At 35.2% G+C, this 26,357-nt stretch overlaps 1 protein-coding gene across 1 annotated transcript in view; it reads right to left on the bottom strand.

Annotated features, from left to right (window-relative positions):
• The window catches only part of LOC142348337 (uncharacterized), a 31,309-nt gene extending 15,072 nt beyond the window's left edge, over positions 1 to 16,237 (bottom strand). Inside the window, exons 1-5 of the mRNA XM_075399647.1 lie at positions 15,748 to 16,237; positions 12,084 to 12,524; positions 11,760 to 11,904; positions 2,334 to 2,394; positions 1,796 to 1,981 (exon numbers count right to left, since the gene is read on the bottom strand). Coding sequence (XP_075255762.1) covers positions 1,796 to 1,981; positions 2,334 to 2,394; positions 11,760 to 11,904; positions 12,084 to 12,524; positions 15,748 to 16,187 — 1,273 coding nt within the window. The 5' untranslated portion in view covers positions 16,188 to 16,237. The remainder of the gene's footprint in view (positions 1 to 1,795; positions 1,982 to 2,333; positions 2,395 to 11,759; positions 11,905 to 12,083; positions 12,525 to 15,747) is intronic.
• Positions 16,238 to 26,357: the final 10,120 nt, after the last annotated feature.

The following is a 26,357-nucleotide window of genomic DNA, read 5'->3' as shown; positions in this document are numbered from 1 at the left end:
CTTCTTGTATATATGCTAGACAACATCATTTCAAACTAATTTAAAATTAAAATCATAGAAAAGCAACCGAGTAATATTTAAAGGCAAAAAAATGTTTAAGAACAATACCAAGCTCGGAAAAAAATACTATTAAAAGTAATAAGTAGCAATTCCGGAAAAGGCTTTTTAGTAAAATCTTAGTACTGCCTTATGTTGAATGCAATCAATTGCAGCCCAAAGAAATGACGAAAATCTAAGAAAAAGCCGAAATCCTTCAATTTGTTAATAACTGAAAAAAAATAAAACCAGTATAAATGTAGGTGCCAGGACAGAGCTATAATGATACAAGCTAGAATGTGAACAATATGGACACAATGTAAGGAACACCGTAACAAAGACTAATTCTTGATTTTTGAATGTTCAAATCAAAGTTTAAAAGTTTTGAAAGTTTAAAAATCAAATTTAAAAAAACAAGAAAAACTAACACCATTTCATTTTTCATTATTCGAGACACAGAAAATACAACGATACATCTGAGACAAAAATCTATCCTCCTGAACAGATCAAAAAAAAGAAAAAGCAGAAATCAAACATAAGAAACATTGAAACATTTTGAAAAAAAAGGCCAAAAAATTTTTAGGACTGCATTTATAAAAAACTTAACTAATTTTCAAAAATTTAACGCTAAAAAATTATTGACGATTTTATTGAAACGAAATTAAAGCCCCTCATGTTGCACAAAAAGAATATTTCTAGTAATTAAAACCAAAAAACCGACAAAAAGCTGAGAAAAATAGGAAAAAAACTACCAAAATCGGATTAGCATATGTACAATTTTATAAAACAAAATTATATCGAGGTAAAAAGAGGCATCGACTATATGAATTGTCAACGGAAAAATGTCATATTGACTGATTTTTGACAAAAAGACGGCTAAAAGATCCAAAAATGAAGAAAATAATAGGAAAAAAGCCAAAAATTAATTAAAAAATCAAGAAATTTATGCCAATTTTGAACTTGAAACGCGTTTTCAGGCTCTGCAAAACACTGAGCTATTAATTTCCATGGTTTACATTTCAATATAGCATTGAATAAAAATCATTTCTACAAAAAACCAAATTACAAGCAAAAAAATGGGCCACTTAGACGAAAAAACGGCTAAAAACGGTTATCTATATGTGCCATTCAGTCAAAAACTACTTTTCAAAGTCAAAAAGTCATTCACTAAACGCAGCGCATGATCAAAAAACTTCTCTCGCTCAGAAAAAATTAGTTCACATGGCAATTTTTCTCACTTTCGCTTTTAGGTCAAAACAGCGTCTGAACGAATAGTACTTCCGGTAAAAAAAAACCTTAAGAAAACCAATACTCCTCTTCGAGTTGTAAAAAAAACCAAGAGCACCGCAATATAGCTACGCTCAGCTTACAGCTTCGCAGCTATAAAAAAAACTCTGAAAAAGCGGCACGTAATCAAAAAATTTCGCTCGCTTAGCGCCAAATTTTTTTATTCGTACTTTTCTCGCTCTCTGTCTCTCTGAATGATGCTTGAACAGAAACCACTCTAAATTATCTCTCTGATTGACTTTTGTTTAGCAGATTGACCTAAACACTTTTAGGTGTTTACACGTCTTTTCACGTGCAGCATTTGACTTCTTCTAAAACGCATCCTCTACAAATAGAAGTTACCGATTAAAAACTAGATCACCATTAGAAAATCCTGTAGAAACTCAATGCTTCTCGAGTCGTATAAAAGACACACGTTTACAATAATTGCTTCTCTTCCAGAGCAATTTAGAACAAATATATCAACTATTACCCGCTTGGAGTGTCTCCCCCTCTCCTAGATAGCTGGCCATGTGTTCCAGATCTCCCAGTGGTCCCACAATCTCCTCTGGATTGGTCACTTTGCAGTTCCACACTCGGCAACTGTCACTCACATTAGATGCCATGTACAGACCACCTATGTACTCGTAGAAGGTACCCAGATCACTGTCGTACAAACCTTCAAAGCAATCGTGAAATGTTAATTTGAGGACGAAACTATATTTGCTATTTCAATTTCTAACTGGGGTTATCGGATAATCTCAAGAGTCTTCAAGTCATCTATTGAAACGTAGACCGTTTATTATAAACATGTTAGTATTCATTTCTTTCAAAAAAAGTTTCAATTTTGGTTTATAACGCTATAAAGTAGTAGAGTAAAAAAAACTAATATAGCGAGCGTACTCATGAGGGATAATTTTTATGCCTACAAAGCGGTGGTACAACAGAAAAAATTTAATGATGTCTTGACTTAATGCCTACACTATTTAACACCATGGAAAATAGTATTTAACTCGAAAAGGAAGACTAACCTCTTCCCCATGCCACTGTAAGAGGAGAATCAATTTGCATTGACCAGCTGCCTTCCACGCCCTGTAAACACGACTTCCCAGAAGATCATTACCTTTCCAAATGACACCAAATAGTGAATATGAGATTTGAGCTGCTCTGCGGGGGGGGGGGGGGTGTCCACCAAATACTTGAATATTTGACCTTCGCACTTTAATTTTGCTGCATCTGAGCCTATTTGTGACAAATTAAAGCAAAAAGAGCATTCAAAATTAAAACCTTTTAAAGAATTGATACTGTTTTTTGCACTTCTCTTTTAAATTATCACTGAAAATGGATCCCGTGGAGTGAGCGAGTTAAAGAAACGCCTCTATTGGTCCCCAGGGTAAAAATTACACCCAGGAAGAGGAAGAGTTTAAGAGTTAGCAAAACTTGAACCCTCGACTGCAAAACACACCAAAGAAGAGATGTTTTGGCGAGAACCAATTTCTATGAGCCTTCAGCTAGAAAAATACTTTTGGAGATTTTAACATTAACTTTTCTCAAAGCATTAAAGCACAAAAAATTGTTTGATTTGCTATCGGGTAAGTTTGTCAATTTTAGCAAAACAATCCCCACTCGAGAATCAAAATTCAATAAAACTTCAATTGATGTTTTTCGCAAATACGCTGGCATCAGCAGAGACAACACCTTTTTTGAAATTTCTGACCATCACGCAGTTCTCTTCAAATTTAAACTGTTAATTAAATTCACCATAAACTGGAATAAGCTAGAGAACATAAAAACTGTTAAAAAGAAAATCGACACGTTCAGAAAAATTGTCTAGTCTGAAAGATGATTTAGAGTACAGCTCCATAGAAGCTTCATAAATCTCTTTGAAAAACAGATAACATTAAATTCAATAAGAAATGAGACTCGGAGAAGTTCTATTGGTAATCAGTTGAAAAGAGATGTAACTATGAAGAGATAATTGAGAAAATTCATTGAAGTGTCCAATAGATTCAACAAAAATCAAAGCAGCCTAGCCAGGAATACAAATTGAGGTCACTCTGTCACAGCAAATTAGAGCGCGAAGCCGCAGAAGATATATTTTTTTAAAATCTACAATCAGATAACGGGTAAAACGAAAAGTTTACAGCAGAACGAAAACAAGGAAGCTGAAAAATTCACTAATTTTTCTGCTAGTACAAGCGAAAGGTTGGCTGGCAATCGAAAACAAAATCGAAAGAAAAGCTCAGCTCAAGTGCAAAAACAAGTCGATGCCCTTTATCCGAGTAAAGATTTAAAGAAATACTAAGAAAGCTCCCATCATAATTCAGTCTTGATTGCAACAACACAATATACGTTTTTGAAAAAAGTTTCGCGGAAAATAGCCCAGTATTTGAAAAGCTGAATAAAAAGTCTGCAGGAGGGTACTTTTAGTGAACGTCCTAGGCGTCAAAACGAGTGACTTTTTAAAAATATAGTCCTCCAATTACTCCTGCAGGTTACATAACGATCTCGCTTCTCCATCACTTTGGAAATTATTTGAAAGGAACTGTAACCTAAAGAACTGAATAAATAACTGCTAAGGTCAGCGAATGATATGCCTTTCAAATGAACAAATGAAAAAAGTTGCCTCCTTTAAGTTGGCAATTTGTCATCGCATCGCAAACAGAACAGTAGAAGATATCAGCAAATTAGATAAGTTCACTGTTTGGTTTACCGAGAAAAAAACTTGACATTAACTCTTCTAAAAACAAAACACGGTGTTTGGCTGCAAAAAGCAAACTCGACAAAAAACGAGCCTAATTATTGTGATACAATTATTAAATAGTTTCCGTTTGGATTATGTCTAATGATTATGAAAACACGGATTGTGAGCCAAACTCTTATGGGACAAGTAATATTTCTAACCTTCTAACTTTAATTTCAAGAGCAGACGCCTATACAAAAACCGAATGCAAAGCGAACTTTCACAGAATTCTCAAGCAATTAACAGTATGAGTCGAGCGAAATGTGGAAAAAAATGGCGGAGAACATAAAAAGTTCCATTCAAGCCTCAATCCCAGCTATCACACAGCAAACATTGGTTGACTTGAAAACTTCGATATCCAATTCTGTGACCAATGCATTGAACATCATGAAAGAGGATATACTTAAAAAGGTAGAAAATGATCGAATTTACAGTGAACGAAGAGCGGAATTGCAATTTTTGTGTGAGCTTGAGCAACTATAAACATATATTCGTAAGGAGAACATCAAGACATTCAAAAATCCGGAATCAAATAATGGTGATGTTAATGGTTGCCCGTTTCCTGAATCAGTTGCAGCAACAATTGAGAAAGTAATAGAAGCTACGAATAATATATCCTTAGCCCAACATTACCCAACATATCCTTAGCCCAAAGAAAAGCGACAACCATATAATGGAAAAGTATAGAAAAGTACATCAGTCACCAGATCTTCAACTGCGCACTCTATCGGCAAAAATTCATCACTAACCCGAATAGAACGACTCTTCAAAACACGAGGACAGAAGAGAAGGAACCAGGTGGAGAAGCGCGAAGCAAAGAGACAGAAAAAAGACAACGCTTAGTGCAGGTTAGGTTTGTGAGTCTTTGGCTCCGAGCCCCTCCACTAAGTACCCCGTGTCGCTTGTCCTCTCCCTCCTCCTTCATAATGAGCAAGCACTACACTAGAAAAAAATTGGTTACCGACAGTTGTTTGTCCTGTAATGAGAAGATACCAAAAATGAAATCATTCGATTGCGCCATGTGTGGAAATCGAATGCATTTATCTGAGCAATGCACGGAGCTTAGTGACGTAGCACTGAAGGCAATCCTCGCACTTGGAAAATGTTCTTCTATTATGCAATAAATGTGTTGGAGAAAAATGCCATGAAACAATTATGCAAGATGTTAATGAGAACAAAGAAAACCAGAGGAAACAAATGAAAAATATCGAAGTGGAAATGACTGCCATGAAGCAGACTATCAGTGAAATAAAAACATTCCTGACCCACAAAGCAAAGGAGGCTCAAGTACAAAAACCAGTAACAACTAGCGGTACAAACATACCAAAGAAACCGCCTGAGGAACTTTACGGAATTCAAATCCGCGGAATTAAGGAATGTGCAGATAAAAACCCAATGAACCGCCAAAACTATGACTACATGGAGGTGCAAAAAGTCTTGACTCATCTAAATGTGAGCACTGAAATCAATGATATAATCCGACTGGGAAAGTACAATGAGAATAAAACAAGAACGATACTGATCAAAATACCAAATCCATGGCAGCGAAGAAAAATCTTACTGTCCGCGAGAGAACTTAAAACGTTTGACACACCAATATTTATCAGTCGTCAACTAACTCGCGAGGAAGCGGACCTGGAAAACAAAGCACTTAAACGAAGACGCGAGATGATCCAAGAAGGCATTGAATCCAAAAATCTTAGAATAAACGACGGCATTCTCTACCAAAAGATCGGAAGCGCATGGTCTAAAATCAAACTCTCTCACTCAGCAAGTGAGGATTGACTATCCGCCTACCTGAATACCCTTATTTTCAACTTGAGAAGTATACTTGAACACCAGAGAAGGACAAACTTTGCAAACTTAATACAAACAAAAAATCTATACGAAGTTTTATGCTTAACGGAAACCTGGCTCACTGAAAATATACCTGATGCGGCTTTGTTTTTACCGTGCTACGAAATTCACCGAAAAGACCGCCCAAGCAGCAACGGCAAGTCAAAGCATGGTGGGGTCTTGATAGCAATCTCTAACTGTATTCCGAATTGTGCCATCGAAGTGATTTTAATGACTGCGTTATAGTGCGACTGTCCATCCAGAAACCTGTTATCATATGCTGCATCTATAGCTCACCCAAAGATAGTACATATAAATGGGAGTCAGTCCAGTTTTCAAACTTGATCAAATTCTTGAGGATCAAAAAGCTTGAGTTCAACGCTGCCTGTGTCTACATAGTCGGTGACATAAATTTTGACCATACGAACTGGCTTTCAATGACGTCTGCCACTCCTGATCAACAACTTGTACTAGATGATTTAACCGAGCACAACTACCAGCAATTAATGCACAAAAGTGAAAATGGTCGATCTCTGGATATCATTCTGTGCAATAAACCGCAAACAGCTCTGAACGTGGCGGTAGATAACCAAATGAGAATTCTTCATACCTCAGACCATCAACCATACTCCGTCAAAAAAATAAGCCTCCAAGCTCCACCCAACCATAAACACACGCCTTTACCAAAAGGAAACTAGATTTTTCGCTATTTGCTTTCAAGAAAGCTAACGAAGGAAATTAACGAGTTCATAAAAGATCACCCATTCAATCCATACTGTTTCAGCAATCCCGATCAATTGGTCGAAAAGTGGTACGAGTGGCTCTATGAAGCTCTGAAGGATCTTGTTCCACGGAAAACGAAGCATCGTCGAGAGCTAGCACCATGGGTAACACCTGTGTCTTCCAATCTTATCAAAAAGCTGAAAACTTTACAAAAGAAACAAGAAACCCGCCCTACGAACGAAAACGAAGGAAAAATAGAAAAAGTACAAACGAATCTAATCACTTCCCTTCAAAAAGATCAACATAGCTATGAAACACAGCTCTTCCAAAAAGGCAGGTTCTCGGAGCTCCAAAAAACCTCAAAACGCTGACCAAAGCCAACCATATTCCACAAGAGGATTTCCTCGATGACAAAATAGCTTGAACTGACGCAGAGAAGGCGGAATTGTTCAATCAATATTTCCAATCGGTGTTCTCTGAACACACTTACACCGCTGAAAAGCGTGTTGCACATCCGACACCGCTAATAGACAGTATCCACTTCAGCCAAGCCGAAATAAAAGAAGCGATGTCAAATCTTGATGTAAACAAAGCAAAAGGGCCAGACAGCATAGCAAACGAAGTCCTCAAAAACTTGTCAGAATCACTGTGTAAATCTCTTTATATGCCCTTGTTGCAAACAAGTGTCACTTTCCAAATGAATGGAAAATGAAATTGTACCGATGTTCAAAGATGGCAACAAGCAGGAAGTTACGAACTACAGACCGATAAGCCTACTGTCGACTGTCTCGAAACTGCTTGAGAAATTAATTTTCAACAAGTTATATCCCCTCGTCTCGCCATTCTTATCAGAATCACAGAGTGGATTTCGTTCAAAAATGTCAACGGAAACGAATCTAATAGAATTCTTACACCACCTTTTCATCAACATTGATTCGCCCAGCTGCGATTTCCTCATGGCTTTTTATATTGATTTCGAAAAGGCATTCGACAAGGTGAACCACGAACGACTGATAGAAAAACTCTTCATTGGGAATCGGAGGAGCATGTCTGAAGTTGTTGATTAGCTGCCTCAAAAACAGGAAGCAAACGGTTCGAATCAACGGAACTATCTCGACTGTACTGAGCGTTATCATTGAGTGCCACAGGGATCATGTTCTTGGTCCCTTGCTTTTCTTGGTTTTTATCAATGACCTTCCCAACTGCTCCATGTCAGACTTTTTTGGTTACGCCGATGATAACAAAATAGTTGGAACCAACCCAGTGGCAATAAATATCGACATTCGGAGGATCTGGAAATGGTGCCAAAGTAATCTCATGGAAATAAATTTATCAAAAAGTAAATGCTCGTGGTTGAAGGGCGTCGGCACAGCTCGCTTGCCAAATTTCAGTTTTGGAAGCACTTCAGTAATGAAGGACCTATGAGTAGTTGTAGCCGACACTCTTATATGGGCAACTCATTCTCAATCTCGTACTCAAAAGGCTTTAAACGCTCTTTACTCTATCAAGAGAAACCTTTCTTTGGCAAATTACGCAAACAGGAAACACTCGTATGTCAGTTATATTGTTCCAATTATCAGTTACGGCTCAAGTGTGTGGAAACCAGGCAAAGTTGAGCTCAGTGAAATTGAAAGTGTACAGTAAAAAGCAGCAAATTGGATCACTGGAGCCAAAATTCCTTACAAAGAACAACTCTTAAAACTCAATTTACTTCCCTTATCCTTATACCATGAGCTACATGTCGTTTTGTTATTTGCAAAAATTTTAACGGGGAAAGTTGATTTAAACTGGAAACTTCATGTATCAATAACCGAGCCAGGTACAACTCGATACCAAACGACTCGTAACTTCATATGTCGCCAACCAAAACTCAGGAAATGTGAATCCGATTATTGGTACAGGGCCTGCCACATTGCTAACACCTTCAACGAGTTCTTCCAATACGATATCCTATATCATGAAAACCACAAAGCCAAACTTCTCGATCTGTATTTTGTCTACTTCAGACTGCGTTACGATGAAAACAACACGTGCTCTTGGCGAATTATGTGTGGGTGCAACAACTGCATGAACGTGAAAAAACTGAATTTTGTTATCTAATAAACTGAACAAAACAAATTGGGGTTAATGTAAAACCCTTGGACTTTTTCTGAAATTCTGTTTTATTATTATTATTATATTAGAGGCAAAGTAGACATTACAGATACTTCGATTGCTTATCGTCTTCCTGCAAGAAGTGGGATCAAGCCAGCTAGGATGGTTGCAAAAATAGAAATTATGAGAAAGAAGAGGCAGCTGTACGGAATTGAAAACGAGAGTAAAATTTACGAAGACCTCAGCAGAGCGCGACAGACTTTCAAGAGCCTGATGAAATGACAACACAATCATATCCGTATGGACCAACGGAGGAAAAATTCTCTTATTGTTTCAAGAAGATCCTACAGTATACATAATTTCTAATTTATTTCATGGAGCTATTGATATGGAAAATGATATTGAGGACGGATTTAATTGTTTTCGTCGGAAAATTCTCGCATATAACTTTCTCTGATCATTCATCCGACTTTACTCATTCTTCAAATAATCCCTCTGACTGTGTCAATTTTATGTGTCAATGTTAGATTTCACAAAGCTCACTTTGACGATTTGGAAGTACTTGTATAAAGTCTCGAGTCTCCTTCGACAATTCTTTGCCTTACAGAAATATGGTTATCCAATCACGTTGATCCAAAAGTTTTTCTATTGCATGGCTGAAAGAGCTGTCTCATCAAAATTAAAGGAAAGAGGTGGTGGTGTTGTGATGATCCCAGCCCGCGAGCGCGTTAACATTTTATAAAATAGCATTAACCTAGCAGAGTCGGTCTGTTGTCGCTTAGATTTTAAAGTCCAGAGATTGCGCATAGGTGTTACATGCGTCAAAATGAGACAAAATAAAATGGACTTTGTTGAAGGGCTAGATTCTTTCCTTGAAGATACTACCTCAGCTGATGAGACCTTTATTCTTACGGGGGATTTCAATATAAACGCCTTGGCGAACCATTTGTATTCTAACAACATAATATCAATCATATGCCAGTTCTGGATTCTTGTTCAAACGTTAACGCGTCAAACTTGGAAATCGCTGAAACCTTTGACTTCTTTGGTTCAAAATGGACCCGATTTCAAAAAAACTATTCTGCAAGTTGAGTTGACGCTATTAGAAACATCAGATAAGTCAATCCATGTGAGAAAAATTTCTCAAGGTGAAGTTAAGTCAAATATTGATAGAATGGATAGCAAATTCTCCTCTGGCGGAATTTGTAGTATTTTGGTAAAAATTACATCACCGTCAAACAGATCCTTTATTGAAGGCAGATTTTCAACGCTTCTCAAAAAGCAATGGTTATTCCCTTTCACAAGGAAAAGCTATGGTTATTCGCCTATGGTTATTCCACTTCAAGATCTAATCAAAATGATTATTGAACAATATTTTTGCAAATTGTTTGAGCAAGATATTCGAGAGCAATGTTCAACAAAATTTCCGACTTTCTTGAAAAAAATCAACTTCTGTAATGCAAACAATATGGTTTTCGAAAACAACAGAGTACTTCCAGCCAGAAATTTTGACCCCTCTAGCTCTTCTAGTTTAGATATGGCCATTTTTCTGATTTTCTGATATAATAAAGGAACTTAGTAAAAATAAATATTTTGTGAAAAATAATTTTCCGATTATCAAAGGGGTGGAACAAAGACATACCAGACTAAGACGAACAGTCTTCTAAACAAAATATTTTGACAATTATTTATAACATCGGAATGGAAAAAGGGGAGAAAGGGTATTTTTATTTTTTCATTATTTATTTATTTCAGAATAAAGTTAAAAAAATTGTCATCTTTACACATGGGGCAGATACTAGGTGGAATTATACGGCCTCGTTTGTCTACCCTCTCCCTAATTGTAGTAATTGTATTTAAATTGATGATATTGTTCGAAGCAGAGGAATTACTTCTTTCAAACCCAAATGTAGTCAGCAAGAATTTGAAATTAGAGTTGGAAGACTTGAGCATTGTCAATAATGACCACTTGTAGTTCGAAAATCACAACAACCTTGCCAAAACAAGGGTCCTCAAGTCTTGAGCGGTTTTGCATCGATTGCGTATAAAATTTACCATGACAAAATTTTGATCAGAATTTAAAACGAGAAACCAACTGTAAGAGTGGTATCTTACTCTACATATACACGTGTGAAATTAATTGAAACCAATAAACAAACTAATAAAAAAAAGGGTTTTTGGAAAGGCAAATATGATTCTATAGAGTCAGTTCTGATAGAAAACTCCAGTATGCAATGCTTCAGAACTCATTACGTATGAGATTTTTATGCTGCTGTTAAAAAATTGTTTGAGACGAGAGGAAAAAGTGAGTAATGTTGTTGTATGAATTATGAGCACAGAATAACTTGAGTATATTTGTCTATATTGAAATACAAGCATGCGCGCGAAGTAAAAACTGTTTTCTGAAATTATTCAAATTGCCTTAAAGTAACAAAACCGACTATAGTCAAGTGTATTCCCCTCAAAGAATTGACGAGCTAGCTATTGCCTTCCGCAGTAGCTAGCTGCGGCTTATGGATGCTAGCATTTGGAAGTTGAGGTCAAGCGTGGAAAGTTAGGGATGGAAGGAGACGGAGAAAAGAGGCCTGCAGTGTTCACGGAAGTTTTAAAAGCGGTGTCTAAGTTTTGGATATTTGTGAGCAATGTTGTTGAATGAATTATGAGTGAAGAATAACTCGAGTTAAACACGTTTTGTTTATAATGAAATACAGGTATAAATACAAAAAATGTTTTCTTAAAGATTTGGCCGATGCTTCGAGTTGCCTTAAATTAACAAAACCGACTAGCTTCGAGCGGATTGCTCTCAACGAATTGTCATGGATGCTAGCATTTGGACGTCGAGCTCAAGCGTGCAAGGTTATGACCGCCCAAATTTTATTTCGAATGTAAACTCAAGCAATAACAAAAAAGCACAAAAAGTAACATCAGAACCATTTCCGCAGACAATTAATATTGGAATTTAAAAATCTTTATAATAAAGTGCTTTATTTCATTTTATCACATATGAGCGTGATCATTAATAATCATACTTGTTGGTACACATAGCAGAAATGAAAAATACCTGATCCAAACTTGGATCCTGATAAGACTCCAGCCATATCTTGCCTGGTGTCTCAGTGTGAACTCCTCCTCTCCGCTGGCTCTTTCCATCTTCTTCGATCAAGGACTCATGAATGGTCAGGTAGCCTATACCACTGAACTCATCTCTGAAATACAATCAACTAGAAAAAATTAATGTTAGAACGAATAATGAGAATGCCTATTGCTTCTCAAAAGCAAGAAAAGTGGGGAAAATGACACGGTGAAAAATCCATGCTCTAAAATTTATTATATTACTGCACTAATTACGAGTACCGCTCATTTTGTAGTTGAAATTTGCACCAACCTATTGATTGGACAGGCGGCTAGAAGTGGCAAGTACTGTTTCATATTGTCTGGAATCGATTCTCTGTCACAAAGTCTTATTGGCATCATGTTCACATTGATACCTGTAGGTGGTGGAAATTCCACTTTGGCAACAACACTCGCATAAATTCCACCTGTCTCAATATGCTCCTTCCAAAAATTTACAACGTGTGAATAAACTGTCTCTATTATTTCAATCGGTAACTTCGAGAGACGCGAGTCCGGGTTATAATGTTCGTCTATCAGCATTTCCAAATATGGACAAGGTCTTTCGAGAGGCGGAGCAGGCTCACTCGATTCAGATTCTGATTTCTCAGGACGCTGTGCTGGAGGTTCAATTGAAGCCAATTTTTCCTCTTCGACATTCCACATCAGCCAATTACGATCGTTTATTTCTTCATGGAAATCTTCGTCGACGCGCCTAAAAAAATTGGGTGCAAAAAAAATTCATGTATAAAAATCTTAAAAACTAACATAGCCAGCAAATTGCCGGAAAATAGACGCCGTTGACCCGCTTGACGCATTGGGATTGAAACAGAAAAAGAAAATATAAGAGATAGAAACTGACAGAATTACAATAAGTGTCAAAGTGTTCTTATTCGGCGTGTTAATTCTTATTCAGCAAAGCATATTCAATGCAAACATGAACGAGTGAAAACATTAATGTACACAAAGTAAAAACATGCTTCGCATTTTATGAAAAGTGTTTTCTCTTGAGTCCTCAAAAATATTAACAAGATATTAAGTAAACGCTAACACAACAGGAATTTCGACCGCAGCACCCCCCTTTGTACAAAACAAACAAAATAAACCAAAAACAAAACATAGCAAATTCGGAGGCGTTCGGATTGCACCAAGCTCTTAGAAAATAAGTCACACAAAATTAGTTAATATACTTAACCAACACATCCAATATTCAGACCATGAAACAAAAGTTGATTAGAAACACACAAAAATGAGAGGTACAATCAAGTGATTATGTGACAAAACTATTTATTAGTTTTTGTCAAATAATCACTTGATTGTACTTCATTTTTGTGTGTTTCTAATAAACTTTTGTTTCATGGTCTGAATATTGGATGTGTTGGTTAAGTATGTTAACTAATTTTGTGTGACTTATTGTCTAAGAACTTGGTGCAATCCGAACGCCTCCGAATTTGCTATGTTTTGTTTTCGGTTTATCGCAGTCAACAAAATCAATGAAATCTGTTGGTTTCCAAAACTATGATTTCTGAGTCAAAACATTAGCTACAAACTTGAACCATTTAAAAGATCCAATCTTGTCTTATGTACATCAAACAATGAGATCTGTCAAAAGTGCTACCAAGAGACTATAAATTAAATAGATTAACAGGCTCGCTCAAAACTCAAAAAAAAACAGCTATTGTTTTTGAAAAAAAGTCGCAAAACAATTGTAATATCAGCAAATATTTTAAACGAAGAAATAATGTTTTCTCCTGTGTCATTGAAAAGTAGGCAGCACGAAAACAACAAAAACAACAAGCAAGCAAAACAAAAACAAACCACCGTCATTTTTCAAAAAAAAACATCCAAATTAAAAAAAAATTAAAGACAAAACCAAAAAAAAAACAAAATATATTTCTTAGAGCACTGGAGAACTTTCAGTAATGAAAATAAATCAGTGAAGAACAAGAAAACTACCCATACGGGCAGAGCTTAAAAACTCAGCGATATATTAAAAACGTTAAATATGACGGAAATTGCACAAAATTAATTAGACCTCACTTCAGAGCCCTTGACAAAAAAATTTCAGCTATTAACGATGCTAAATCAGACAACAGAAGAAAGTATTAAAACCGCAAAAAAGAACAAATATCACAACTCGTTTATTGAAATTAAATTGTGACAAAGTAAATAAATTTATCAGATATGAATTAAAACTATTAAATAGCTTGTGCTACGCCTCATCAAAGAGCCAATGCGACAATTAAAAGAGCATAAATAGAAGTCAAGTTGTCGCAGCCAAAAAATTGTTTTCGAAAACCAAAAATCAGTTTGAATAATGATTTCTAAATCCACTTTGGAAGCAGTTTGCAAAGATAATCGTTTTTTTTCCGCTCCCTTTACTACTCAGCGTACACCGAAGAACTACCCTAAGTTGAACCTACATTGACAACAAGAATTCCAAAAAAACTTCAACTACTTAAAAAAGTAGAGACGGAAGAATTTCGGAAATGACTCGAAGTAGAAAACTGACCAATCTTACTGACAAATTGAACCTCCTGCTTAATAAAAGCAATCATTTTAAAGCAATAACAGAAAAAAATTAGAAAAGCATCTGAAAGCACAAACTGATAATGCATCTGATAAAAATTTCTGGTCATCCAAAGCAACTATTATCTACAAATTGATAAATTATTAACTTTCATTAATAAATGACCACAAATTGCAATCAAACAACAAAAACAGCTGAAACAGTGGAGACCGCTGAGAGGGAAAAGAAATAAAGGACTAAATCAAAAACAATTTTCCCTTTCTTTTACAAAACTCTCTTGAAAATGCTAACGCGTTACTTCACAGCCAACATTCTGTCAAAAAATTTTTTCTACTTCTTGTGTTCGATCAGTCATCCATCGAATATCGGGCAGAGGCATAACGAACAACAATAAAAAATTCAGAATCTGATTCAATTTAGAAAAACGCATAATTTACTTCAGTGGCAGAGACCGCTGTCTAGCCTCAAGTGTCACCTCATAATAGCAACGCATATATAATAGCCCGTACCTATAGACTGAAAGAACCTTAAGCCAGCAGCACAAAATAGGAAGCCTAAGGGGAAAACCCTGAAAAACAGATCAAAATCGGCATCCTAAGCAGACTTAATGTCTGATAAAATGCTCTCGAACTACAGGCGGGGCAACTTAGGTCAAAGAGGCTGCATCTTAGATAAATTTTTATCGGTGCAAAAAAGAATGGGGAGGGCTTCAATCCGCGACCTCCGTCGTGAGCGATTGAATCATCTGTCTTGATTACCTACTATCTCATCTTACAATCGAGTTTGTTTTTAACGAGGCTCCACATCTGAACAAGATCAATTTAGATACGTAGATATCAAGAAATCAAGCGTGAGAAAGTCACAGATTTATGGGGAGGAAAAAACTTTGAAAAAAATATTTTCATAATTGGGGGATTCAGCTGAGCTGAAATGCTCAATTTTTTTTTAAAAAAAACCTAACTATGTTTCTGAAACCTATTATCATATACAGAATTGTTAAGGACACTTAAAAAATTCATAGCGTCAAGTGGATTTTGAAGCGCCGTGTTAAAGTGTTTTAATTGGTTTTTGCCTAAATTCCACGCAGAGTTGAAAATTGTTGCCAAATAGCTCCAAAATTAGCTTTGCTTAGTCGAATAGCTTCGCTTAGTCGAATCCCACGCCCCAACACATTGTTTTCGCGCACTTCACTTCGTGTTTCAAATACACTCCATCAAAATTAGCAATCAGAAGAGACGCGCCGCGAATACTCAGAAGGCCAACAAAAAAAACAGAAGGCCAACAAAAGCTCCACTCAGCTGAAAAAACAGAAGGCCAACAAAAGCTCCACTCAGCTATCGCTATCGCAGCTATTAATAACACAATTCAATAACTTCAACGTCTTCTAAAGGTCAAAATTTTCACTCACCTGTGAACAGCTCCAATACCAGGGAATTTAGACATTAGAATAGGCTTGAACGACCTCATGTATTCAGAAGCATTCAGCCCGTTGTCTGGAATTGGAATGAAGTGACTACGCACGAATTCTTTCAATTCACAAGAAAGTTTCCCAGAAATTTTCAATACGCCTGGAACAGAGTCGAGAGGAGCGTCATAGAAGATCAAAAAAGTTCTCCATTCGGGGTCACGGCTGTAACTGAATTTGACGTTGATCTGCACTTCAGCGAGGGCAAATGTTGAAGATCGAATAGTTGAGTTCTTCAAATTCGGAGGTAAAATGACGCTTTTCAACACTTTAGAAAGCAAACTTTCATAGAAACCACCTCCATGTATTGTGGCGAAGAACTTGTCAACTATTTCCTTCAATCGCACTTCAACAAAGTTTTCAGAGCAGGTACCGGAAGCCATATCGTTAATATAAATCTGAAAAAATCTTTATAGTGGGATAAATTATACTTCAATAATTTATCCAAAATTTGCTTACTCTAAAAAAAGTGAACACAGAGTTCAAAAGATTCGAAACAATAAAAATTTTGCAAAAAATTGTTAAAATATTGTTAAGATTGCATTTATGAAAGAACTTATAGTCAAGATTGCACTTACTATCACTGAATTTCAAAGACTCAACGCCAACAAATAATTCAATTATAATTTTAAATAAGACGAAACTAAAATTCCTAGCGGTGCACAGAAATACTTTGTCTAGTAGTTAAAACCAAAATACAAACAAACTGAAAAAAAATTGGAAGCAGAAACAGCGTCGCATCTATCACAAGACAGCGCCCCAGAACAATTCTCACTCCTTGAACTTGAATTCTGAAAGCATCGCATTATGCATTCTGAATTTAAAATCAAAGCATTTTTCCTACCCATTTTGAGTGGGGGAGGAACTATATGCTCAATTGTTTTTTATGGTTCCGTCAATTTTGACCGATCGATAGAGAGTTGTGACTGGTATCATAAGAAAGCCCGTACAATATAGAATTAAAAAGATTTTGTTTAGTTTTTTCAAGCAGTTATCGACGTTAAAATTTGGTGAACATTCGCCATATTCCATCTTTTTATTCACGTTTTCCGCAATTTTTGCTTATTTTTTTGCCAATTTTGCTATAATTTGTTAACAATAGTGTTATTGTTTTTGCCTTTAAACACCGAGGAAGGTTGCTAAATTGGTTGATCCGACAATTTTAGCTCAAAATTTGCTAATTTCTGTGAAACTTCCTGAAAATTTGCTGAAAAATTGGACTTTTTCATCGAAAAAGACAACAAATATCCATCTTTAGCCAAATCTGCCGAAAAATATAAGGCTTAAAAATTGCTGAAATATTTTTTGAATGAACTCAAAAGACGGCTAGTTTTACTTCTGCTTCCTATAAGAGTGTTCAAGAATAAAAAATTTTCCGTTTATCGTCACCTTAAAACAATCATTATCCAAAGTGGTTTGCTAACGCACATTACCGAACCTCCTCGTTGTTGTTGTAAAATCTCATGGTTAAATTAAGAGAGAATGGATAATAAAATGTTCGGTACAGAATGCAAAAATTCAAGAACATTGAAAATAGAAATCAAATTGAATGAAATTCCAGAAAACCGTAAATCCACGTACAAAATTAACAATTGCACCTCATATGTCGGTTCAGATAGCGACTGAGAACCATGATATACAAAGAACAAACCAGCTATCTGTAAACTGAAGTGAACTCGTAATAGATCAATTCATCTCCCAAATTCATCAATGAATTCATCTCCGCCCTTGACAAAACAGTTGCTGCCATTTTCCTGTCAAAAAAGTGGTCTTGTTCTATCCTAGCAAACCTACGCATTAACTAAAAGGCAGTGAAGATTTGATCAACGAATCGCATCTACTGGGAATCAAAAATGTATCAATTTTTTAACAGCAAAATTCTAAAGTAAAGTGATTGATATTGAAACAAATAGCAGCAAATTCTGATGAAGTTCTGTTATGATGTGAAAGGATAGTAAAACAATATTTAAATCGAGTGTCCGTCAGTTTATTAGAGCAATGCAAGAAATAATTCACACCTATTACCATCATCAATTGATAAGGCAAAAATAAACGCCATAATTTGTACCACAATGAGCTATTTAGAAAAACATACACGGCAGATTATCAAAAAATAGCCGCCATTGATTCCGAGCGGGATTGAAGGAGCAAAAACAATGCAAAAATTGATTGTTGAACAAAAACATTTAAAGTGCGAACTGTTTTCATTGGATTTCGTAGTTAAGTTAGACATACTCCAGTTTCTTAAACATAGCCGGCAGATTGCCGGAAAAAAGCCGCGATAGACGCTTTTGGCCTTCTATGAAATGAAACAAATAAAGAAATAAGATATACAGATGGACCAACAGTCCTTTAGTAGATCACTACACTTTTTGGATTATAGTCAGACTGTCAACTTTGAAACATAAGGTCTATAAGGAAAAAGTCCTAAAGGAGCTTTTTCAAAATTGATATTCGAAATCAAAAACTCAAGACTAAAAATCAAGCATTAGAGCATGTAAGTTTCGCACTACTTAGATGCACACCATTAACTAGTAAATGTTCATAAAATTTAAATTTCCATAAGTGAGTTCAGAAGTCATTTATTTGAGTGAGGTATTGTCCTAAAAGCAGAAATGACGTCACGTACACACATTTCGACTGCAAAGCAGTAGAAGTCAATAAAGTCATTGAAAAAGTCAATTCCAAGAAGTCAGGTCGGAAGAACCGTCGATGGAGACGACGAATTAAAAAAAACACGATATGTCCCCAATAAAAGCCGCTATCGCTTCACGGCTATTAATGAGAACATACAGGCGCTTTCCCAATGCCAAAATAATAGAGAAGTAAAAAAAGCTTCATGAGAACAAAGTTCAAGAAGCGGGCATCTAAAATTGGGCTTTATGGGTTTATCCGGTTTCAATTATGGATTTCATTTTTCGATAGTGATTCTGTATAATTCAGATTGCATTGCTGAGCACCTGCTGTTTAAAAACACAAGGAGCAGATTGAGCGACAGAATGAAACGAACCTAGGGAAGTAAAAAAATTGCGAAAAGATAAATACCAGGAACACAAACACAGTTTCACAAATTAGCAGAAAAACAATAACGGCTTTCAAAAAGTATAAACTCCAGACTAAGCTTAGTGAATACCAGAATAAAATATCAACAGGTCAGGTAAAAACATGGTACCAAAGACAAAACTTGCTTGATATATAGACACGCAATTATAGGCAAAAGAAGACAAACAAAATTTAGAAGACAAACAAAAACTTAGCGTGAAATTAGCAGGAAGTACTGAAGATCGCTATAGCTTCTTGATGTAAATGTCTCCAAAACAAAAACTGTACTGTGGTTACATACGAATAAAGGCAGCGTCGAAATGAAAAAAAAAATCGGGCGCTTGAGTTCAGGAGGATTGAATATAACCATGAAAAAGTTACAAAAACTTGAAAAATTCAAAAAAAATGAATATTTGTTGAATTTAATCTTACCTATGTCATCAAAACCAATCTCTCGTCGCTGCGATAAAGAAAATACCTATCTTGAAGGTCAGAATTTTTTTGCACATACAGGGTACAAAGAGAACCAAAAAACGAAAAAAAACCTTAGGTTTAAATACAATGTATAAAAGCAAAAAAAAATAAAAGAGCGTTTAAACACAAATAATAAACGAAAAAGAGTGAGCACCTAGCTTCAAGCTATACGGAAATCTGTCACACAAACGTGAGCTAATGTTTAAGTAAAAATTACAGAACCAGATATACATGAAATGAAGTCATTCAGAAAGTCAATTCTAAGAAATCAGGTCGTAAGAATCATCGACGGAGACGACGAATTTTTAAAAAAAACCACGATGTCCCCAATAGAAGCCGCTGTCACTTCGCGCTTATTAATGAGAAGATACAAACGCTGTCATCAACGCCAAAAAAATACAAAAGTAAACAAAGACTCATAAGAACAAAGTTCAAGAAGCGGGCATCTAAAATTGGGCTTTATGGGTTTATCCGGTTTCTATTATGGATCTCGTTTTTCGATAGTGATTCTGTTGATTTCAGATTGCTTTGCTGAGCACCTGCTGTTTAAAAACACATTGAGCAGAATGAGCGACAGAATGAAACGAGCCCAGGGAAGTCAACAAATTGCCGAAAGATAATAGTTAAATACGAGGACCACGAACATAGTTTCACAAATTAAGAGAAAAACAATAACGGCTTTCAAAATGTATACACTTTCAGATTAAGCTTAGTGAATACAACGGTTTTCAAACGAAAATATCAACAGGTCAGGTAAAAACTTGGTACCATAGACAAGACTTGCTTGAAACATAGACACGCAAATATAGGCAACAGAAGACAAACAAAATTAAAAACTTACTGAAGATCGCTATAGCTTCTTGATGTTAATGTCTCCAAAACAAAAACTGTACTGTGGATACATACGAATGAATGCAGCGTCGAAACGAAAAAAATCGGGCGCTTGAGTTCAGGAGGATTGAATATAACCATGAAAAGGTCACAAAAACTTGAAAAATTCAAAAACAATTGAATATTTGTTGAATTTAATCTTACTTATGTCATCAAAACCAATCTCTCGTCGCTGCGATAAAGAAAATACCTATCTTGAAGGTCAGAATTTTTTTGCACATACAGGGTACAAAGAGAACCAAAAAACGAAAAAACCTTATGTTTAAATACAATATATGAAAGCAAAAAAATAAAAGAACGTTTAAACAAAAATAATAGACGAAAAAGAGTGAGCACTTAACATCAAACTATACGTAAACCTGTCACACAAACGTGAGCTAATTTTAAGTAAAAATTACAGAACCAGATATACATGAAATGAAGTCATTGAGAAAGTCAGTTCCAAGAAATCAGGTCGTAAGAATCATCGACGGAGACGATGAATTTTAAAAAAAAACCACGATGTCCCCAATAATAGCCGCTTTCACTTCGCGCTTATTAATGAGAAGATACAAACGCTGTCATCAACGCCAAAAAAAATACAGACGTCAACAAAGACTCATAAGAACAAAGTTCAAGAAGCGGGCATCTAAAATTGGGCTTTATGGGTTTATCCGGTTTCTATTACGAATCTCGTTTTTCGATAGTGATTCTGTTGATTTCAGATTGCTTTGCTGAGCACCTGCTGTTTTAAAACACATTGAGCAGAATGAGCGACAGAATGAAACGAGCCTAGGGAAGTCAAAAAATTGCAAAAAGATAGTTAAATACGAGGACCACGAATATAGTTTCACAAATTAAGAGGAAAACAGTAACGGCTTTCAAAATGTATACACTTTCAGATTAAGCTTAGTGAATACAACGGTTTTCAAAAGAAAATGTCAACAGGTCCGGTAAATACTTAGAATCAAAGACAAAACTTGCTTGATATAAAGACACGGAAATATAGGCAAAAGCAGACAAAAACTAAATTAAAAACTTAGGAAATTAGCAGGAAATACTGCAGATCCGCTATAACTTAGTGATGTCAATGTCTCCAAAACAAAAACTGTAATGCGGTTAATTACGAATGAAGGCAGCGCCGAAATAAAAAAACGGGCCCTCGAGATCAGGAGGATTGAATATAACCATGAAGAGGTTACAAAAACTTGAAAAATTCAAAAAATTTTGCATGTTTGTCGAATTGATTCGCACTTATGTCACCAAAACCAATCCCTCATCGCTGAGATAAATAACGACAGAGTGAAACGAACCTAGTGAAGTCAAAAAATTGCAAAGAGATAATTAAATACCAGGAACACAAACACAGTTTCACAAAGTAGGACAAAAACAATAACGGCTTTCAAAAACTATAACTTCCAGACTAAGCTTAGTGAATACCACGGTTTTCAGAAGAAAATATCAACAGGTCAGGTAAAAACTTGGTACCAAACACAAAACTTGCTTGATATATACACGCAAATATAGGCAAAAGAAGACAAACAAAATTAAAATCTTAGCATGAAATTAGCAGGAAGTACTGAAGATCGTATTAGCTTCTTGATGTTAATGTCTCCAAGACAAAAACTGTACTGTGGTTACATACGAATGAAGGCAGCGTCGAAACGAAAAAAAAATCGGGCCCTCGAGATCAGGAGGATTGAATATAACCATGAATGGGTTACAAAAACTTGAAAAATTCAAAAAAAAATTGAATATTTTTTGAATTTAATCTTACTTATGTCATCAAAACCAATCCCTCATCGCTGAGATCAAGAAAATAACTATCTTGAAGGTCAGCCGAAATTTTTTTGCACATACAGGGCACAAACAGAGGCAAAAACGAAAAAACCTACTTAAGTTTAAATACAATATATAAAAGCAAAAACAAAAAAACCTTTAAGGTCAGAATTTTTTTGCACATACAGGGTACAAAGAGAACCAAAAAACGAAAAAAAACATTACGTTTAAATACAATATATAAAAGCAAAAAAATAAAAGAACGTTGAAAAACAAATAATAAACGAAAAAGAGTGAGCAATTAATATCAAACTGTACGTAAACCTGTCAAACAAACGTGAGCTAATTTTAAGTAAAAATTACAGAACCAGATATACATGAAATGAAGTCATTGAGAAAGTCAGTTCCAAGAAATCAGGTCGTAAGAATCATCGACGGAGACGATGAATTTTAAAAAAAAAACCACGATGTCCCCAATAATAGCCGCTGTCACTTCGCGCTTATTAATGAGAAGATACAGACGCTGTCATCAACGCCAAAAAAAATACAGACGTCAACGACTCATAAGAACAAAGTTTAAGAAGCGGGCAACTAAAATTAGGCATTATGGGTTTATCCGGTTTCTATTACGAATCTCGTTTTTCGATAGTGATTCTGTTGATTTCAGATTGCTTTGCTGAGCACCTGCTGTTTAAAAACACATTGAGCAGAATGAGCGACAGAATGAAACGAGCCTAGGAAAGTCAAAAAATTGCAAAAAGATAGTTAAATACGAGGACCACGAAAATAGTTTCACAAATTAAGAGGAAAACAATAACGGCTTTCAAAATGTATACACTTTCAGATTAAGCTTAGTGAATACAACGGTTTTCAAAAGAAAATGTCAACAGGTCAGGTAAATACTTAGAATCAAAGACAAAACTTGCTTGATATAAAGACACGGAAATATAGGCAAAAGCAGACAAAAACTAAATTAAAAACTTAGGAAATTAGCAGGAAATACTGCAGATCCGCTATAACTTATTGATGTCAATGTCTCCAATAAAAAAACTGTAATGCGGTTAATTACGAATGAAGGCAGCGCCGAAATAAAAAAAATCGGGCCCTCGAGATCAGGAGGATTGAATATAACCATGAAAAGGTTACAAAAACTTGAAAAATTCAAAAAAAATTGAATATTTGTTGAATTTAATCTTACTTATGTCATCAAAACCAATCCTTCATCGCTGAGATCAAGAAAATAACTATCTTGAAGGTCAGCCGAAATTTTTTTGCACATACAGGGTACAAACAGAGGCAAAAACGAAAAAACCTACTTAAGTTTAAATACAATATATAAAAGCAAAAACAAAAAAAAACGTTTAAAAACAAATAATAAACGAAAGTGAGTGAGCATATAACATCAGGCTATACAAAACAACCTGTCACATACACATGAGCTAAGTTTTTAGATAAAATTACAGAAACAGAAATACGTGAAATAAAATCATTGAAAATGTCAATTCCAAGAAATCAGGTCGTAGGAATAATCGATGGTGACAAATGAAAAAAACCACGATGTCCCCAGTAATAGCCGCTATCGCTTCTCGGCTATTGATAAGAAGATACAGGCGCTGTCATCAATGCCAAAAAAATGGAGAAGTAAAAAAAGCCTCATAAGAACAAAGTTCAAGAAGCGGGCATCTAAAATTGGGCTTTATGGGTTTATCCGGTTTCTATTATGAATTTCGTTTTTCGATAGTGATTCTGTTAATTTCAGATTGCTTTGCTGAGCACTTGCTGTTTAAAAACAATGAGCAGAATGAGCGACAGAACGAAACGAGCCTAGGGAAGTCAAAAAATTGCAAAAGGATAACTAAATAGCAGGACCACAAACATAGTTTCATAAATTTAGAGAAAATCAATAATGACTTTCAAAATGTATACACTTCTAGATTAAGCTTAGTGAATACCATGGTTCTTGATGTCAATGTCCCCTATAGCTTCTTGATGTCAATGTCTCCAAAACAAAAACTGTAATGCAGTTACATACAAATTCAGGCAGCGCCGAAATAAAAAAAATCGGGGGCTTGAGTTCAGGAGGATTGAATATAACCATGACAAGGTTACAAAAACTTGAAAAATTCAAAAAATTTTGCATGTTTGTCGAATTGATTCGCACTTATGTCACCAAAACCAATCCCTCATCGCTGAGATAAATAAGGTCAGCAGAAACTTGCTTGCACATACATGGTACAAACAGACGCAAAAACAAAAAACCTACTTACGTTTAAATACAATATATAAAAGCAAAAGTTTTTTAAAAACGTTTAAAAACAAATAATAAACGAAAGTGAGTGAGCATCTAACATCAAGCTATACGGAAACCTGTCACACAAACATGAGCTCTAAGTTTTTAGTTAAAATTACAAACAGAAATACGTGAAATGACTGGTATTATAGATAACAATTCATCATCAAGTGTTCATGATAAATGCCAACATCTTAAAGAAAATTACATCAGATATTACAGTACATTTTATCATTTTTATAGTACGTTTTTCCGCCGTGTTTTGCCAAACTTCGTTAGTTAAATATTAGTGTTGCAAGTTCTTTATTTTTTTTATCGTAAAGTTAGCTTATAGAATCCGGAATTAAATATATTACGGTTCTTCTTCTAGACTATGTCATGGAAATTTCACTCTCGAGCTCTAAAAAAAATCTGCGTCACAAAAAGACACTAAGAAAAACAAAATAATAAAATCTACACCAAAACCAATTATGACTGGCAAACAAAAGGTTTGGCACAACCAAATGTTTACCTTCAACTTTATTAGGAATTTTCTAAAGCACTCTTTACAGATGCTCAGATTGTTAATTGTGAATTGGGATGTTCTCAAAAGTTGCAATGTGTTGAAACCAGTTAAACTGTTGATACGATAAGCAGAGGAACCAAATTTTGAATTGATCGACTATGTTTGTTGTAATCAATCTAATACTTTTAAAATTAAAACTTCATCAAGAAGTTATTGTTTTGAGTGATAAGAGAAAAAATTATCACACAATGAACCCAAAATCAAGCGCAAATTAAGGTTACAAATGACGCAACGCAAACAAAATCAACTGCAGAGGAGTCGCTGCAAACGAAGTGAAAGGGTCGCAAGAATAATCGAGTAAGAAAACAAAAAATCGTAGCGGGAAGATTCCGAAAGCGAATCGACGTGAATTTTCACTTACAAATGGGCCCATTACTGAAATTGAAATGAATTATACGAATTTCAACCAAAGAAAAAACAAAAAAGCTAATCCTGATAAAACTGCGCTAAAAAATTGTATAGTCAATTGTGATTCATAAACAACTCTTTGCAGCACACGTTTCAAAACACCTAGATTTTGTTCAATGAACGAGAGTATTTGAATTCAAAAGACAACCGTTATATAAAAGAAAACCAAGACAAAGCGAAAAAGGAATTTATTATTAATCACAAAAATAAAATGCCATGCGACCCCGCAATTGTTATGAGAAACCCTTTAGTTGTTCCTGGTTGATAAATAACAGGCCGATAAACTGAGCAACAATTTAAAAATCAAATGAAAATCTGGAAAAAAATAGATTTGATGCATTTGTTTTAGTAAAAACTGCCGTGTCTCAGAATAATGTTCTGCTCATGTCGAACTCAAAATTGAAACAAACCATAATAGGAGCCCATAAAAAATATAGATTTTTGCAAATTTTGGCATAAGCTATAGAAAGTTGAATACGAACACAAAAACTACAAAAAGTCAAACAAAAAAACAGCTAAAAAATCACACCTGAAAATTTTTTTTGGAAAAAAGTAAATCTGTAACTAAAAAGTGCTTTCAAAAATAGCTATAACTTAGCAAAGAACTTTTCCCTTCCTATATTCTCTCTCTCTCTCTCTTTCTCTCTCTCTCTCTCTCTGTGTGTGTGTGTGTGTCTTTCTTAGAATGATAGATGAACGAGAACCAGTCTTCGCTCTACTTTTGACTATCGTTCAAACATAAACACTTGTTTTGACTTCCGTTGTGACTTTCAAATCCTTTTCAGTAACACTTAACAACAGGAAAAACAAGCACATACATATATACATTTACCTTCTCGCACTTCTATTCTATGAAAGGCTGCTCTTTGTGCTTGTTTTTTCTGTTGTTAAGTGTTACTGAAAAAGATTTGAAAGTCACAACAGAAGTCAAATTAACTGTTTATGTCTGAACAATAGTCAAAAGAGGAGCAAAGAAGATTGGTTCTCGTTCATCTATCATTCTAAGAGAGAGACAGAGAGAAAAGTAGGCAGGGAAAATTTTTTTTGCTAAGTGAGCTAAATTTGAAAGCTTTTTTAAGTTATAGATTTACTTTTTTCCAAAAAAAGATATCAGATGTGATTTTG

The sequence above is a fragment of the Convolutriloba macropyga genome, chromosome 10, assembly GCF_964194025.1.
Source record: "Convolutriloba macropyga chromosome 10, txConMacr16.3, whole genome shotgun sequence".
NCBI lineage: Eukaryota > Metazoa > Xenacoelomorpha > Acoela > Convolutidae > Convolutriloba > Convolutriloba macropyga.
The sequence above is the reverse complement of the archived record's forward strand: the minus strand, read 5'-3'. Positions and strand labels throughout refer to the sequence as shown.